We start from the raw sequence: 13,639 nt of genomic DNA, 5'->3' as shown, positions 1-13,639 counted from the left end.
GTTTTCTCCTGAATGAATATTTATGGCTTTTAAATCTTCCAGCATACTTCTGCATATGTAATTAGGCTGCAAATTGAGTAAGTGAGCATTGGAGAACTACAAATGTAAGAGCCCGAGGAAAACGCTTGATGTTTCTGGTTTAGCTGGGTGCTCGCTTTTTAATAATAAATAGCGTTTTCAAGATAAAACAGCTTGTGTTTTCCAGAGGATGTGTCAAAAGCAATAATAACTAGGACTGTTGCACCAGGCGGACTCGCCTAGTAAGTGATTCTTTTAATCACATGTACAGCATCCAAGCGAACTTTGGCAGAAGCTGGGTGACATAACCCTGCCTCTGAACCGTCTTAAGTTGTTTTATGGGGGATGACTGCAAAGTCAACTCTATGTCGAATCCCAGCCTTTTTAACCCAAATGTGAACATGACCTGAATTCCTGGTTGATCAGTGATGCTTTAGGTTTAAAAAAACAAAACAAAACAAAAAAAACCCCTAAATTTCACAGCTTTTCATGTGCAGTTGACAACACCAGAGCTGCAAAAAAGCAATGACGTACTGTATCTGACTGAATTGTATCTGCAGGTAGCTTATTTTTTGGGGAGGGTAGTGGAGCTAGGCGATAGGTGCCTGCCTGTGGGGCTAGCCTGTGAAATGGGATTGCATCAGTCCTTACAGCTTAGGTTTTGGAAATCCTGATATGGAAGGGAAAGCTTCCTCTGAATATCTGTGACTGTGTTAAATCTCTGTACTTTTCCACAGCTTGGCCTGTGGAAACGTTTCTAGTGTTTGGTGTTTTTTTCCATGCTGTCACTACACTCATTTGAATGAAAACTGTTCACCCGCTTCCTGTATAATTTTGGTGGCAGCTGAATGCTTGTGCTTTTGGAGGGGGCAAAGATGAGGACTTTCAGGAAGAAGGATGCACAGACTGTACCTTTAGGGGCAGGCGTCCATCTGTGGTACTAGTGATCCTGCACAGAGGCTGTTTTGATGAAGGCAGTATAGAGTGAGTTGTGGCGAAAGCTGCTGGGCTTTCTTGAAGGCTGTTTCTAACTTCCATTAAGAGGCTTCACAGATACCCTGAGGAAAACATTAACTTGGATGCTTGGAAGTTTGAAACGGGAACTTCCTGGGTACCCGTGTCCTTGCAACTTAGCTGCATATTAAATGATGCTTAATAGGCTCTAAACAGCAGTTTTCTTTCTCAAGAGCTCTGTTATTTTACGGTTAGATTTATGGAGGCAGTGTGGTGAGTTGACAGGACATTAACGTGCTGCTCTTCCAGTTGCTGTGTGTGATCTCTCGCAGCCTGCTCCCTTGGAAGTGCCTGACTGTTGTTGTTGACTTTTAAACGAGTACAAGAATGGGCTCCACACGAGGATGACTCATGCAATTTTAGCCTCAATCTATCAAACAGCGATGCATGGGATTAAACGATTACCTAAAGGATTAGGAGTCCTATTAGGATCTTCTATTCAAGAGGGGAACGAAGAGTAAAAATACATGTGAAATCTTTAAAAACAAAACAAAAGCTGCAGGACCAAAAAAAAAAAAAAACCAGCCCATACAGCTGATCGGATAGCACAAAAGGCCGCTTCTGTGCTTGTTTTGCATTTCCAAAACTGGAAATGTTGTAAAAATTGAATTTCTGCTTTTCTCTAGAGAATGTCTGCTGCCAAGAGAACAATCTTCCACCTTGTTCTGAGCCTTCTGCTTGATTCCTGCTGCCTGTCAGGTACCTGTGATAGTAACATTTCCTCAATTTTTCTTTCCAGTTGAAAATGAAAGTGCTGGCTGCGTGTTACTACACACATCAAGAAAGGTAAGTAGGAATTTAATTGTAATTAACTCTTTTTTGTAATTTGGAAGCAGAGAAAGGAGTCTTGAAGCACTTGGGGGGGAGTAGTGCTTTTTCTTTGTTTTGCTTTTTCTGATCTAAACAGAAGGCAGTAATGCCTCTTTCCCTAAATTCTTCTGTCTTCATTTAAATCTTAAAAGCCATGTGTTGTTCATTTTCGAAACAATCGCTTTGTAATTCTGATTGTTACACTGGTTTTTTTGTCCCAGACAATTCCTTGACACGTTAATTCATCACTCTTCTGCAGCTGCCTGTGAAGGGATCCAAGCATACACCATAGAGATTTAGGCTGCTTTAGCTTGTCTCAAGCCTAAAACAAAAACACCCAATAGACATTGCTGTGATTTGGTTTCCTGTTTATCCTAGCTAATCAGATCTGCCTTCACAAGGTTCAGCAAGAATGAACTGCCTGGAAACAGGCACTCTGAAAGGACGATTGTGAAACGGCGTTTAGTTCATGCTTGCTCTTGAGACCCTACATTGATAACACGATAAGGCGGAAATGCGAAGGCCTTATATTGGCGGTATTACTGCAAGCCTCCAGCTATAAAAATATGCCAAAAGCATGCAGCAGTGGATATGGATTGATACTTAATACCAGTTGCAGTCTTTTTTTTTTTTTTTTTTTTTTTTTTGCAGGGGGTTTGAGGCATGGGTTGTAGTGCTTTTTAAGCTGTCCTGCCTCTTGCCTAGTGTGCTGGCTGGAGGGGCCAGCCACCTGCATGAAAATTTAGCATCATTCATCCTGGTAAATCAACTATTGCAGGGATTCATTTAAGGTTGTAAGCTGGGTTCATAATGCTCTGCACCAAAGCCATGGGGTTTTTTAAGGGAATCCCTGAGGGTTCTTTGGCTCTGCTTTGCTTTTAGGTCTCTAAGCTAACATTTAGGCTCAAAGCCTGAAAAGGTATTTCAGCTAGCCGAGTTAGTACTGGGAGGCAAATGCAAAAATACTTCTGGGAGAAGTAAATCCTACCCCCCCCCCCCCCCCCCCCGCCCTGCGCCCCACACACGTCTCCCCATAAAGAGGGTTGGTGGTGGTTGTTTTTAATCCAAACATGAGATGTTTGCTGTTAAGTCATAAAAGCTCAAATTTGCTATTCTGTGTCTCTAACAACCGTGCTCAGGAACTGAAGTCTCTCTGTAAATAATTTGTCTTGGCTAATACTAGTGCATAAGCTGCTTTGAGCTTTATGCACTAGATGTAAAGTAACGTAAGAACTTGGTGACTTCGAATGCAAATTCTAAACACAAATGCAGGATCTAAATCTGATAGGAAATAGATGGGAGGTGCTAACACAAGTGGCCTTTTTCTAATTTCTTTTCAGTTCTGTAGGATTCATGCTTTTTTGGCATATGGTTTATGCTTAAGCATTTTAGTGTGCTGTTGAACAACAAACACCAGAGAGCTATCCTGCTTTAGCTGGACTTGAGAAAAGATACTACTGCCAATTTTGTCCCCCAGGGAGGACAGGTGGAAATTGTGTGCTTCAAATGTGAAGGAAATTGGGACTAGAGGCATCTACAGAGACACATGGGTTTTCAATTAAACTGGTCCCACACTGACTGTATAGAGCTAGTCCTGCACTGAGGACTTAAGAGGATTTTGTGCACAAAATCCTCTTTGGAGGGGAGTTTCTACTGTTTGCGTCTCCAGTCCAGAATATCTGTGGATAACGCATTCAGAGGTGATGAGCTGCTGTTGTCTCCCCTCTATAGAGGCAGCTGTGTGTAAGACACAGGGACAGAGGATCAGCAGGATGGAGAGATTAGTGGGAACAGCCTCATAGGGGGAGGTGTGGGACTGCCCCACTTAGCTAGGACATGGGTATGGGTTGTTGGAGAGATGACCCCAGGTGACTGGGAAGGGGGAATCACTAGAAGAAAAGTGGTAGAGTTGGAAGCATTGTCCGGAGGTGTTTCCCTACCAGAGTGTTCCCATCTCTGGAGGCACATGTTTCTTATGCCTCTCTGGGAGCACTGGCAAGGCAATCCATTGTCTTGGGTGAGTTTCTACCATTGTGCTTGATGGGCACAAGAACAGGAAAGCCAGAGGAGCTGCTGTCAGGGTTTGAAGTGCTTCATCCCCATCTCAGGGCAGTTTCCTCAGAAACCCACCGAGTGTCCGTGACAGCAGCAAAGATGAGGTGGTGCTGGGGACGACCCACTTTAGCACCTTTCTTGTAACATGCTTGCAGTGTCTGGAAAGGGATGTGATCCAGAGCAGCAGCCCACCAGATAACTCACCTTTTGGACCTTCTTGAGTGTTGAGAGCTTTGGGTTTTTTTTAAGGATCAAGTGTGCAACTTTGGTTTATAGTTGTTGGCCAGTAGACCTGCCTGCCTGAAGTGAGGGAGGCTGTTCCAGCGCATTCTCATTTCTGTAAGCTCGATAGCCTTTGTTCTTCCTGCCATAATACAAGTGTGCAGCCTTGTATTTGTGGATACTTGGCTCTTTTAAAACTACTGTTGAGTAGCTGTCTTGGGTTTTTTGCTAAGTAGGTTGCGGCAGCACATATCCTAGTGTGATCTGACTCTCTAGCTAAAAGTTTGTGAAGGAGCAGTCATTAATTTCTCTCTAAAGCAGTGGGTATCCTGATCTGTAGAGCAGGTTCTGTTTGAGCTATCTCCCAGGTGTTGCTGTACCAGCACTTCCAACTAATTTTCTTAATATCTCAGCTAGAGAAAAAGGTACTTATATCCTCCCGTGCTAGCGAGTTGCCTTGGAATGTTTAACGTGTGTATTTTCCCCTGACGCTGTGGGCATGCCAGTAAGGACAGGCATTGTCTCTATTTCCTATCCAGGCTTGGGGAAAGAAAACAGGACTGAAGTCTAGAAAATGTCTTACCCAAAGCAATGCCAGGAATCGGTGGCAAAGCTGGAGCCAAATCCTCATAAGTAGCAGTAAGCTGCTGACAGTGCTGTCCTGTTCCACAAACTCCACCCCGCACAGGGAACGAGATTGGTGCCGTCACCGCTGAACTGAGCGTACTTCCTCAGCAAGCTTTTGCTGGGGCGCAAGGTGATGGGAGTGCCTTTCCATAGCAGGACAATGATGCAGACTCGCATGGTGCTCTGGGTAGAATCAATGTTGATTGAGATAACGCAGGCGGGTGATAGTGCCATACTTAAAGGTCTCTGATTCATTTCTGTCATCCTTCAGGCCAACTTTTCCCCTCTGTGGTTCTGGTTTTGGGGGCTTCTCTTGTGCGTTGAGAAAGTTGGTGGTAGAAAGCCACTGCTTTGGTTTTTTGATACCTCCCGAGCACAGGGGTACCCATAGAGGGCAGGCTGGCACTCTTGATGCTCTTAATTCTCCCAGTATCTCCTTGGCTACCATCTGTGGCACCCACCTTGTTAAATCCTCTCTAGGTCATTTGGTCTCTGCTGTTTGAACCTACACTGCTGGTTGGACTCTGCACGTGAGACAAGCTGTTTTTCCTGGAGCAAGTTTTCTCCTCAGAGATGGTTGCTGGTCATGTGGTGACCCCACATACCCCTGTGTTGTAGCTGCTGCTGCAAGATGGTCTTAAGTGTGTTTAACCTGCTCTTGTGCAGTGATAGCGTGAGACTCACTCGGCCACTTGTAGTTATGTGGCCTCATTTAGCTGGGATTATAATGCAACTATTTCACTGTCTCCTCTCCTAAGAACAGATGGCAACAAAAGCTTGGGGGTGGAAGCAGAAATCCTTGAGATTCGTCTGTCTCCATGATGCTGTGTAAGAAATGATTGATGCAAAGTAAAACAGTGTTAATTGCACTAGATGTGTACTGACAACTTGATAGTTGCCTTGATAATTACAGTAATTAGTGAGATGCTAGCATTCTTCACTGTGTCTAGGCTATAAATGGAAAAGGTAGAGGGGGTATGTGTGAGCGGAGGGAATCTTTTGGCTCAGGTTCTGGGACTGTTCAGTAATGTGGGGGGGATGTGCCAACCTGCTAGTCCTTTGTAAAAGGAATTCAGAGCTTGATCCTTACTGAGCTTAAGGGGAGCAGGGGGCTTAGATCGCAGAATAGTTGAGGTTGAAAGGGACCTCTGGAGGTCATCTGATTCAACCTGCCTGCTCAAGCAGGTTGCCCAGGACTGTAACTGCATCTTTCAAATCTGGTCTTCAGCATCATCAAGCCTTACTGGTTTCCGGTGGGATGGAAGATCTGTATAATGAAGTCCAAATCCTATTTCCTTCTTCAGTCTCCTCCTGTTGAAGGAGGACAAGATTGTTGGTCACTTTTGACAGCTACTGTGAATGCTAACTGCATGTGTGGATTTCCAAGAACTGTGAATGGAGTGTGATAATTCAACTAAACTTCACAGCTCAAATGCAGAAAGGAAATGAGACTGTAATACAGTGTGGCTGTTTTTTCCCATCTCTAGAGGTCTACAAGCCTGTGATTGGGACAATGGAGGGAACCAGCAGAGTTGACAGCTTCTGCCTTTGTCGTCTGTCTTCTGCCATCTCCTGTCACGCACTGGTTCAAAGCTAAATGCTATGTGCAAAAGGCCACTTCCTTGGAAGTGGAACTAGGGGTGGGAGGGGGATATAGGGAGTGTGAAAAGGGGGTGAGATAGATAGGGTTCCCTATCTCCTTCTCCAGACTCCCTAAGTGGGAGGACGGGGAGAGATAGCTCCTGGTTTGAGAAGAGCTGGTTTTGGTTGCAGAGATGCATGTTAGTAATTCTTCATGCTGCTGAACTCAAAGTATATTTCTTCAAAATAACTTTTCCCATGTTGTTGTAAGCATCTTGAATTATGTAAACCAAAAGAGGCTTTTAAACGCTACCTTAAGCATTTAAGATTTTAGACTAACTTTTGTGCTTCATCTTAGGGGATGAAACTAATTTTGTTAGTTCTGCTTTCTACATTGGGATTTAAATGGTATCTAGGCATTCACCTATGCTGACTAAATTAGCATAAGCCTTGAAAATGTAGGCCTTCGATACAGTAGTAATAATGCATAAAACTATCTCTTTTTAAAAATGTAATCTGGACTGGGAAAGCGAGTCCAGAATCTTTGGTTTGGTGGTAGAAACCAGAACAAAACTGTTTCTTGTGAACTACCCAGATCCTAGTTCTGTGCAGTGAGCTTATGCGTAGGGCTGTCTAATGCTCTGACCTCTTCTTAACACAGTACCTGAAATTAAAGAACTTTGAGGAGGAAGTCAGAGCCCACCGAGACCTGGATGGGTTCTTGGCCAGAGCCAGCATCATCCTTGATGAAACTGCAACCTCCTTGGATGATGTTCTCCGAGAGATGCTGAAACATTTTGCTGAAGATCCTGATAACATGGAGCCAAGCTGCAACTTTGAAAAAATCATGAGCACTTTATTCACGGATTCAGGGACCCCCCGGGAAGGAAATGGTAACTAACTCTTGATTCATGTTTGCCTGCGTGTTACTGTTAAGTTATTTGTCAGCCTTTCCGTTGGTGGTGTGTTGAACACTTGCTACCGCACAGTCCCCAAACGTGCACGTTGCTTGTCACCCTGGGGGTTTATTTATCTGTGTCACTTGCACTGCAGTGTCTTGTGTCTCTGGGATTTTTATACTTTAGTGGAACCTGATCTCTGTCTCACTAAGATGAGACTAATGGGTATTCTCCAGAGGGAGAAGTCTCCAGCACTGGAGTGTTTTGTCTGCCTGTACCCACTAGGCTGACGTGCTTGTCCTTGCCAGACAAGTGGCTGATGCTCTTGAGCAAAGAGGCGCTTGCTGGTGTCCCTTCAGAAACTGCTCCCTTGCCTTGTGATTCTCCATCTGAATTCACACAGGCTGGGGAAGTTGGCTGCTTTGACCACCTGCCTGGTACAGAGTAATTGGTTGGGGAGGGCCGAGCCTTCGCATCACTTCCAGCCAACTGGAAGTAGTGAGACGTGCTTTGTTTTTCCCCCAGAAATTCAGTACTGGCGCAGCTTTAGCCAACGCTATTGGCCTAAGTGTCGTCTTAAGCTACAAGCGAATGTCATAGCATAGACAAAAACACTGCCCTCTAGCCCAAGTTGTAAAGAAGCTTAACTAAGCGTTGTTTCTCTGTAGGCACCCATGACGTTTCAGAGCCAACAGGAATGAATAAACAAACATGTACATCGCACCTCAAATGTAACTGTCACAGCCTGAGTGAATTTGTTTAACAGATATGTCAAGTCCTGAGCATGTAGTAAGCATGTTCATGCTTTGGTTACTTCTTGCTACCTGTCTTAGAGCTTTGCATTTATAATCTCATTAATTCAGGCTTTCTGCCAGTAAAGAGAAAAGTTGAGCAGTTCCATAAAATGACCTATGAGAACAGTAATTACAAAGAGGGGAGAGAGGGCAGGGGAATCGGAAGATGAAATCTCTTCAATTCCTGTCTGTGTGTGTGTTGAATAATGCTAACCTAATAATCTAACATAGTAGTAAGATGAGGTTAGGAGGAGAAAATAGCTGCCTTTTCAAGCTGTGCAAGATTTAAAGACAGAATTCAGAAGCATCAGGTCAAATGTTTCCATCTTTCCCTGCTGTCACTCCCCACCCTTGCATCAATTCAGTATGTGGATAAATAGGAATGCTTGGTGTTAGCACTTAGCTTCCATTGGAAAGGAAATGTGCTGTTGCAGGCCAAGTGTGTACAAACCTGTAATGTTTCTTTTTTCCTCCCCTTCCCTTCTCCTAGTTCATCTTCTATCAGATACAATTCAAGGGGTCACAGCAACAGTCACAGGGGTGCAGTATCAGCAGTCCTGGCTCTGTATCATGTAAGTACCTGGGTTAATTAGCAGAATCCACAGACTGCTCAAGACTTTAAACTTTTCTTGCTGTGTGGAAGAATGGTGCTCCTGAATATGCTGTTGCAAGTCAAGGTGGTAATACCCTGTCTGGCCATCTGTCCTGGTCTGTGGGAGCTCTGTCTCCGGATCAGGCTGCTCCTTTTTGCAGATGGGGAAGCAGCAGCATAGGCAGAGATGGCCACAGTCTGTGCAGGGCAGTAAGCTGCTGGAGTACTACCTAAATCTGGTGTTAACAAGCTAAGAATGCTGAAAAAAACTCAGAGCCTGAAAATGCTAAGTGCTGAGAAATGTTAATGAGGTACTTCTGAAAAGGACAAGGGAATTTGTGGAGTATCTTTGCTCTGCCAAGGACAGACACCTTGTATCAAAAGCTTTTTGGGGCCCTTTGAAAAGGGCTTAAACTGTACTCTGCAACTGGAAAATGAAGTCACAAATTCAGACACCAATGACGTTTCTGGTTAATTGCCAATATTATTAAATGTTGGAGCAGACCCTTAAGACAAAGGACTCTGTCACCTGGGATTTATAAGGCATGGTGGCTTCCCCCCAGCTTTTGCTTCACCAAAACCAGTTTGCTACATTTTGAGATGACTGTGCAGAGGCAGTTTGGCTGGGTGAGCCAAATTATCCCTTCACAGGTGAAGGCTAGGACCCAAGTCACTGGGCCAACCAAAGAAAGGTAGTTTGTACACATGTGCATAGACTACGTGTGACTACATGTAGTCTCTAAGTCAAGTTGTCAAGAAAGAGCCTAGTAATTTTTCTGGGAATGAACATGTGTTGGATAAGAGCTTCAGGGCTCTGAGAGTGCATGAGCATAATGTAGTCTTCACAGCCAGTTTGCTAGGACAACTGTCACAATAGCTTTCCTTCTCCTAGCACTGCTTTTCCTATCCTCTGCTTATTGCTGGAACAAATGGGTGATTATTCTGCCTTGCAGATTGATTTTTTTTTTTTCCTATTTCTGTTTCTGATCTCTGATGAAAGAGAAAGATGCAATCTCTATTTAAAAGGTTAACTATTGCACATCAGGGCTCTGTTCTATGAGCTAAGCAAACCACATAATGTCCGTTGTGTATACGCTACTTTCAGCTGTGCTTTGACACCTGGGATATACAAAATGCCTTACACAAATGAGAAAATGAGTTCGTATAGCAAAATGATTTTTCTCTGCCAGTCGGTCGGTGTTTTGACGCAGCGTTCTCCCTTTGGATGCTATAGGCAGGTTAGGGGCAATAAGGGTAGGGCAGAGGGTGCGAGCTTCTCACTGGAAAAGTTTGGTTCCTAGCCTAATCTTGCATAAATTGAACTGGACTTTTGTCTAGCAATCTGGAGATGAATGTTAAGATCTTAATTTTTGAATTTAGAATTCCTGAAGTTGAGTGTCTGAAAACTCTACCGGAAGAAGGGAGAAGGGGAATGACTGGCTGTCTCTTGGCATCCTCCACCCCAGTATGTTATATGGCTCTGAAGGGTTTGGAGACATGTTGACTTTATAACAATGCTCTTCTAGAGGTCATGATACAAATGCTGCGATTGCATGAGCAAAGCTTAGTAGCCTAAGTTCAGCCTTTCTGTAGAAAGCGAGCCAAAGCTGTGAATACACCCATGTGAGTAATAGTAGCTTCCATAACAAGACATGATTTGAAAAAAAGCTTACAGCCTGATGGTATCTTGTGCAGAGTGTTCCTCGTTTCTTCCTTTTCTTACTCTGAAGAGAGAAAAGTGTGGTGGGAAAGCAGTGATGAGTTATTAAATATAATTATCTAATTATTGTACTGTATTTCTGCTGTAGCTATTGCGCAACAGATTGAGAACCATATTTTTAGAACTTACATTTTTCCTGAAGTCAGATTGCAAAACACAGCTTCCAGAGCTCTGAAGTAAAAGAAAGGTTTATTGGTGAAGGATTGTTTTCCTGTAAGTGGGGAGAACCCTTAATTTTTCTCTGTACTGTTCTTTATCCTTGCACTTAAAGTTTAGCAAAGAGTACATTAGCACTGCGGTGTTTTGTGTGTGCCTTAACTATAGCTTATTCATAACGAGTGAGATAAGCTTGAGTATCATGGTAGAATTATATTAATGAGGATGAACAGCTCAGAGACATGGTTTTGGTAGTGCTGCTTCTGTGTTGATTTTGAGGGGGAATGTTAAAGCCTAAGTTAGCTTCAATCTACAAAGAAAAATTTATGTAAGTTTGTTTTTTTTTTTTTGAAGTTTTGCAGATGCTTGCCTGCAGAAGTGCCGCCTTAATGGTAATGCGAATTTGGCCCCATCTCTCCTCCATGCTGGGGAGAGGACTCTTATCATGCTCATCTTCAGTGGGAAGAGTGGTTTTGGGGGTGTAGAGGGGGAGAACCTAGGGTGAAACAGCAATTCAGCTCCTGCTGGAATGGGCTCCTTCCTGACAATTTCGAATCTACTGAACCACTAGTAAGGTCAGATTTCCCATGCGGATCTGGGCTCTCTCTGCATGACAGTAAGTCATTGGGGAAATGAAGATCTCAAGGTCTGAAGACCAGGAAATGACTGGCTTCTGACCCAAGATAGACTTTGGGGCTGATTCGGGTTTAACTTATTTTGTGGAAGGAACTTGGGAAGGCACGTTGCTACCCCTCGGGCACGCAGTGACTGCAGCAGGTACAAGTACTACCAGCAGAGTGCTTTAAATTCCCTAGGAACCAGCCAGGTCCACCATGACCCAGAGCCTAAAGAAGGTAGACTGGGTGCTTCATGTATCTGGATAAGGAAGGACAGGGAAGGAGCCTGTCTGTAAGGGCTATTGCTTTTTGGTCTTGCACAGCTTTTTGGCTAGGGTAGCCCAAGGATAGCACCCCTTATCCAGTGGAGCATATACAGAGAGGTGGCTGTCTTCTCAAGCACAGTCCAATCAAACCCAATTACTACTTTCACTATCTATTAAGTAGAGGTGCAAATGCCTGTATGTGTTTTGTTTTGTTCCCCCCACCCCCTCACCTTGGGTAGGAAAAAGAGCTCCTAATGCTGAGAATGTTAAAGTGTCTGACAACTGACTGCTAGTGCACATCTCTCCTTGATGTCCTCCTAGGAGCAATAGCAGCTTTGTGGATCATTTAATAAATGCTGGCTGAGTTGAATGGAATTCCTAGGGCAGCACTACCTTAGAGCTATATTCTTCTCTTTATATATATTTAAAAAAATAGGTTGAGTCTTTTTAAAAAAAAAAAAAAAAAAAGGCTGCTTCATAAACTGTACAGAGTAGCTGAAGAGCCATTTTCTTTGGTTGCCTTGATAAAGCACACGGATTGGCGATGGACTTATTTTCAGTGCGTTCAGCTAATTTGCTAAAGCTGCCATAACAGGCAAAGGAAGGGAAGAAGCCTCTCTGCAAGTTAAGAGGGTGGCTCAGTGGTTCATGTGGTCTGTGCTGCTATAAAATTGCTTATTCTAATATTGTGTGTCATTGCAATGGTTCCTGTGGAGGAGCATAATGCAAAAAACCCAGGTAGCCTTTCAAAAACAGGAAGTGTGGGGTTATAATAGATGCTAAGCAAAATTGCTGTCTGAGTTAACGTTTAAGAGTAGTAACTTCAGTTTTAATGTAGAATTGATCATTGTGTGGAACGTGTTATTAATGCATTTCTAAACAAAAAGTAAAAGCAAAGCCTTTCTAGCATGATTAAGAAATTGCCTAGACCTTGAGGTACGTGTGTTCCAAGCTAGCTCTAGAAAAAGCCATATTACTGCTATTTTAGGTGTTGAGTAGATTTCAAATAGAGTATTTCAGTTACTGTGTATTCCTCAAAAAGTGCCACTTCTTTCAAATGACAAAAGGGGATGCTGTAGGGAATCGAACAATTCAACTGTTACAAAAACAAATATTATCCTTTAGAAGAAATGATTACAGAATTAGGAGTCTTATAAACAAGAGCCTCTCCCCCAAAAGTTTACAAATGTAACTTCTCAAGCGTTCTTTGGGTTCAAAGAATTAAGAATAGAGGTGTCCATAGCACCCTTGTCAGACTGTCCCAGGTAATGCTGCACAGCCAAAGCCCTTACAGCTGCCCTGTTACGGAAGGGAATCCTCAAATTCACTTCCTTAACTGGGAATTTGAGTCCCCCAGAGGAGAGCAGCTGGCATGACGACTGCCTTCGTTCAGGGCCTGCTGTGTGTGTGTGTGTGGAGGCAGGAGGAGGTTTTCCCCTGTGTATTGGCCTGTCGGAAATGCTTTCTCCCCAATTCCCTTAGAGACATTAACTGCTAGAGAGGATGAGTCTTTCTGGAGTGCAGCAAAGTGCATTTAGCAGTCTCAAACTATACCCAGCTAGGGGGAATTTTGCTGTGTCTTGCTGAAAACAATATGTGCCAAGCTGTTGGTGCCCTGGTAAACTGTCCTGCTTGTCGAAAGTGAATTTCTGGTTTCTGAAAGCCTGTGCCTGGAGCTGGTTCACGGAGGAAGATTTATTTGCAGTGTGCAAGAACAAGAAGTGTCATTGTTCTGCACTGGCACAGGAAAAGGCTGGCTAGCTGATTACCTCTGCTGGGCATTTTTTCTTACTGCAGGGGATAACTTGTTTCTGAATTAACTTCCTTTCTTGCTCTGTTTAAAGAGGGTTTCTGTTTCTCTTGGGTCTCCATAATTTGACCCTTTTTATGACTTGTTTGAGAAATGTGTTATTAGTGTGATAACATCTTGGGCGTAGGTCAGATCTTCGGCGTGTGTGACATGGTGTATCAGTGATTTCAGTGGAGCGTTGCCAGTTCTCACCCTCTGAATGCCATGCTGAACGCTACTAGATATGCAGCCTGTGAAGAGAAAAGGACAGCGAAGCAGAAATGCGTGCTAAAATTGAAATGGCCTTTTTATGAATTTAATTATTGGAGGATCGAGATAAAGTTGCTGAAAATACAACTTGTTATTTCATTAAATCAGAGCCCAGTGTTTCCCTATATGACTAATACTCAGTGAAAATATTTTTTTTTCAACTTGCTGGCCAAACTAGAAGAGGACCAAATTTAGCTCAACCCGAAAGG

General features: G+C 43.5%; 1 protein-coding gene across 12 annotated transcripts in view; it reads left to right on the top strand.

The window, feature by feature from the left end:
- Positions 1–13,639, top strand: part of SLC4A11 (solute carrier family 4 member 11) — a 103,093-nt gene that overhangs the window by 39,940 nt on the left and 49,514 nt on the right. For 8 of the 12 annotated variants that reach the window (XM_068943814.1, XM_068943804.1, XM_068943805.1 and 5 more), the window contains 4 exons: positions 1,772–1,818; positions 6,989–7,220; positions 7,895–7,957; positions 8,511–8,592. In XM_068943814.1, the coding sequence (XP_068799915.1) occupies positions 1,772–1,818; positions 6,989–7,220; positions 7,895–7,957; positions 8,511–8,592 (424 nt within the window). The remainder of the gene's footprint in view (positions 1–1,771; positions 1,819–6,988; positions 7,221–7,894; positions 7,958–8,510; positions 8,593–13,639) is intronic. The other 4 variants (XM_068943810.1, XM_068943803.1, XM_068943813.1 and 1 more) reach the window with 1 other exon arrangement.

This window comes from Struthio camelus, chromosome 4 (genome assembly GCF_040807025.1).
Source record: "Struthio camelus isolate bStrCam1 chromosome 4, bStrCam1.hap1, whole genome shotgun sequence".
NCBI classification, from domain to species: Eukaryota; Metazoa; Chordata; class Aves; order Struthioniformes; family Struthionidae; genus Struthio; species Struthio camelus.
The sequence above is the reverse complement of the archived record's forward strand: the minus strand, read 5'-3'. Positions and strand labels throughout refer to the sequence as shown.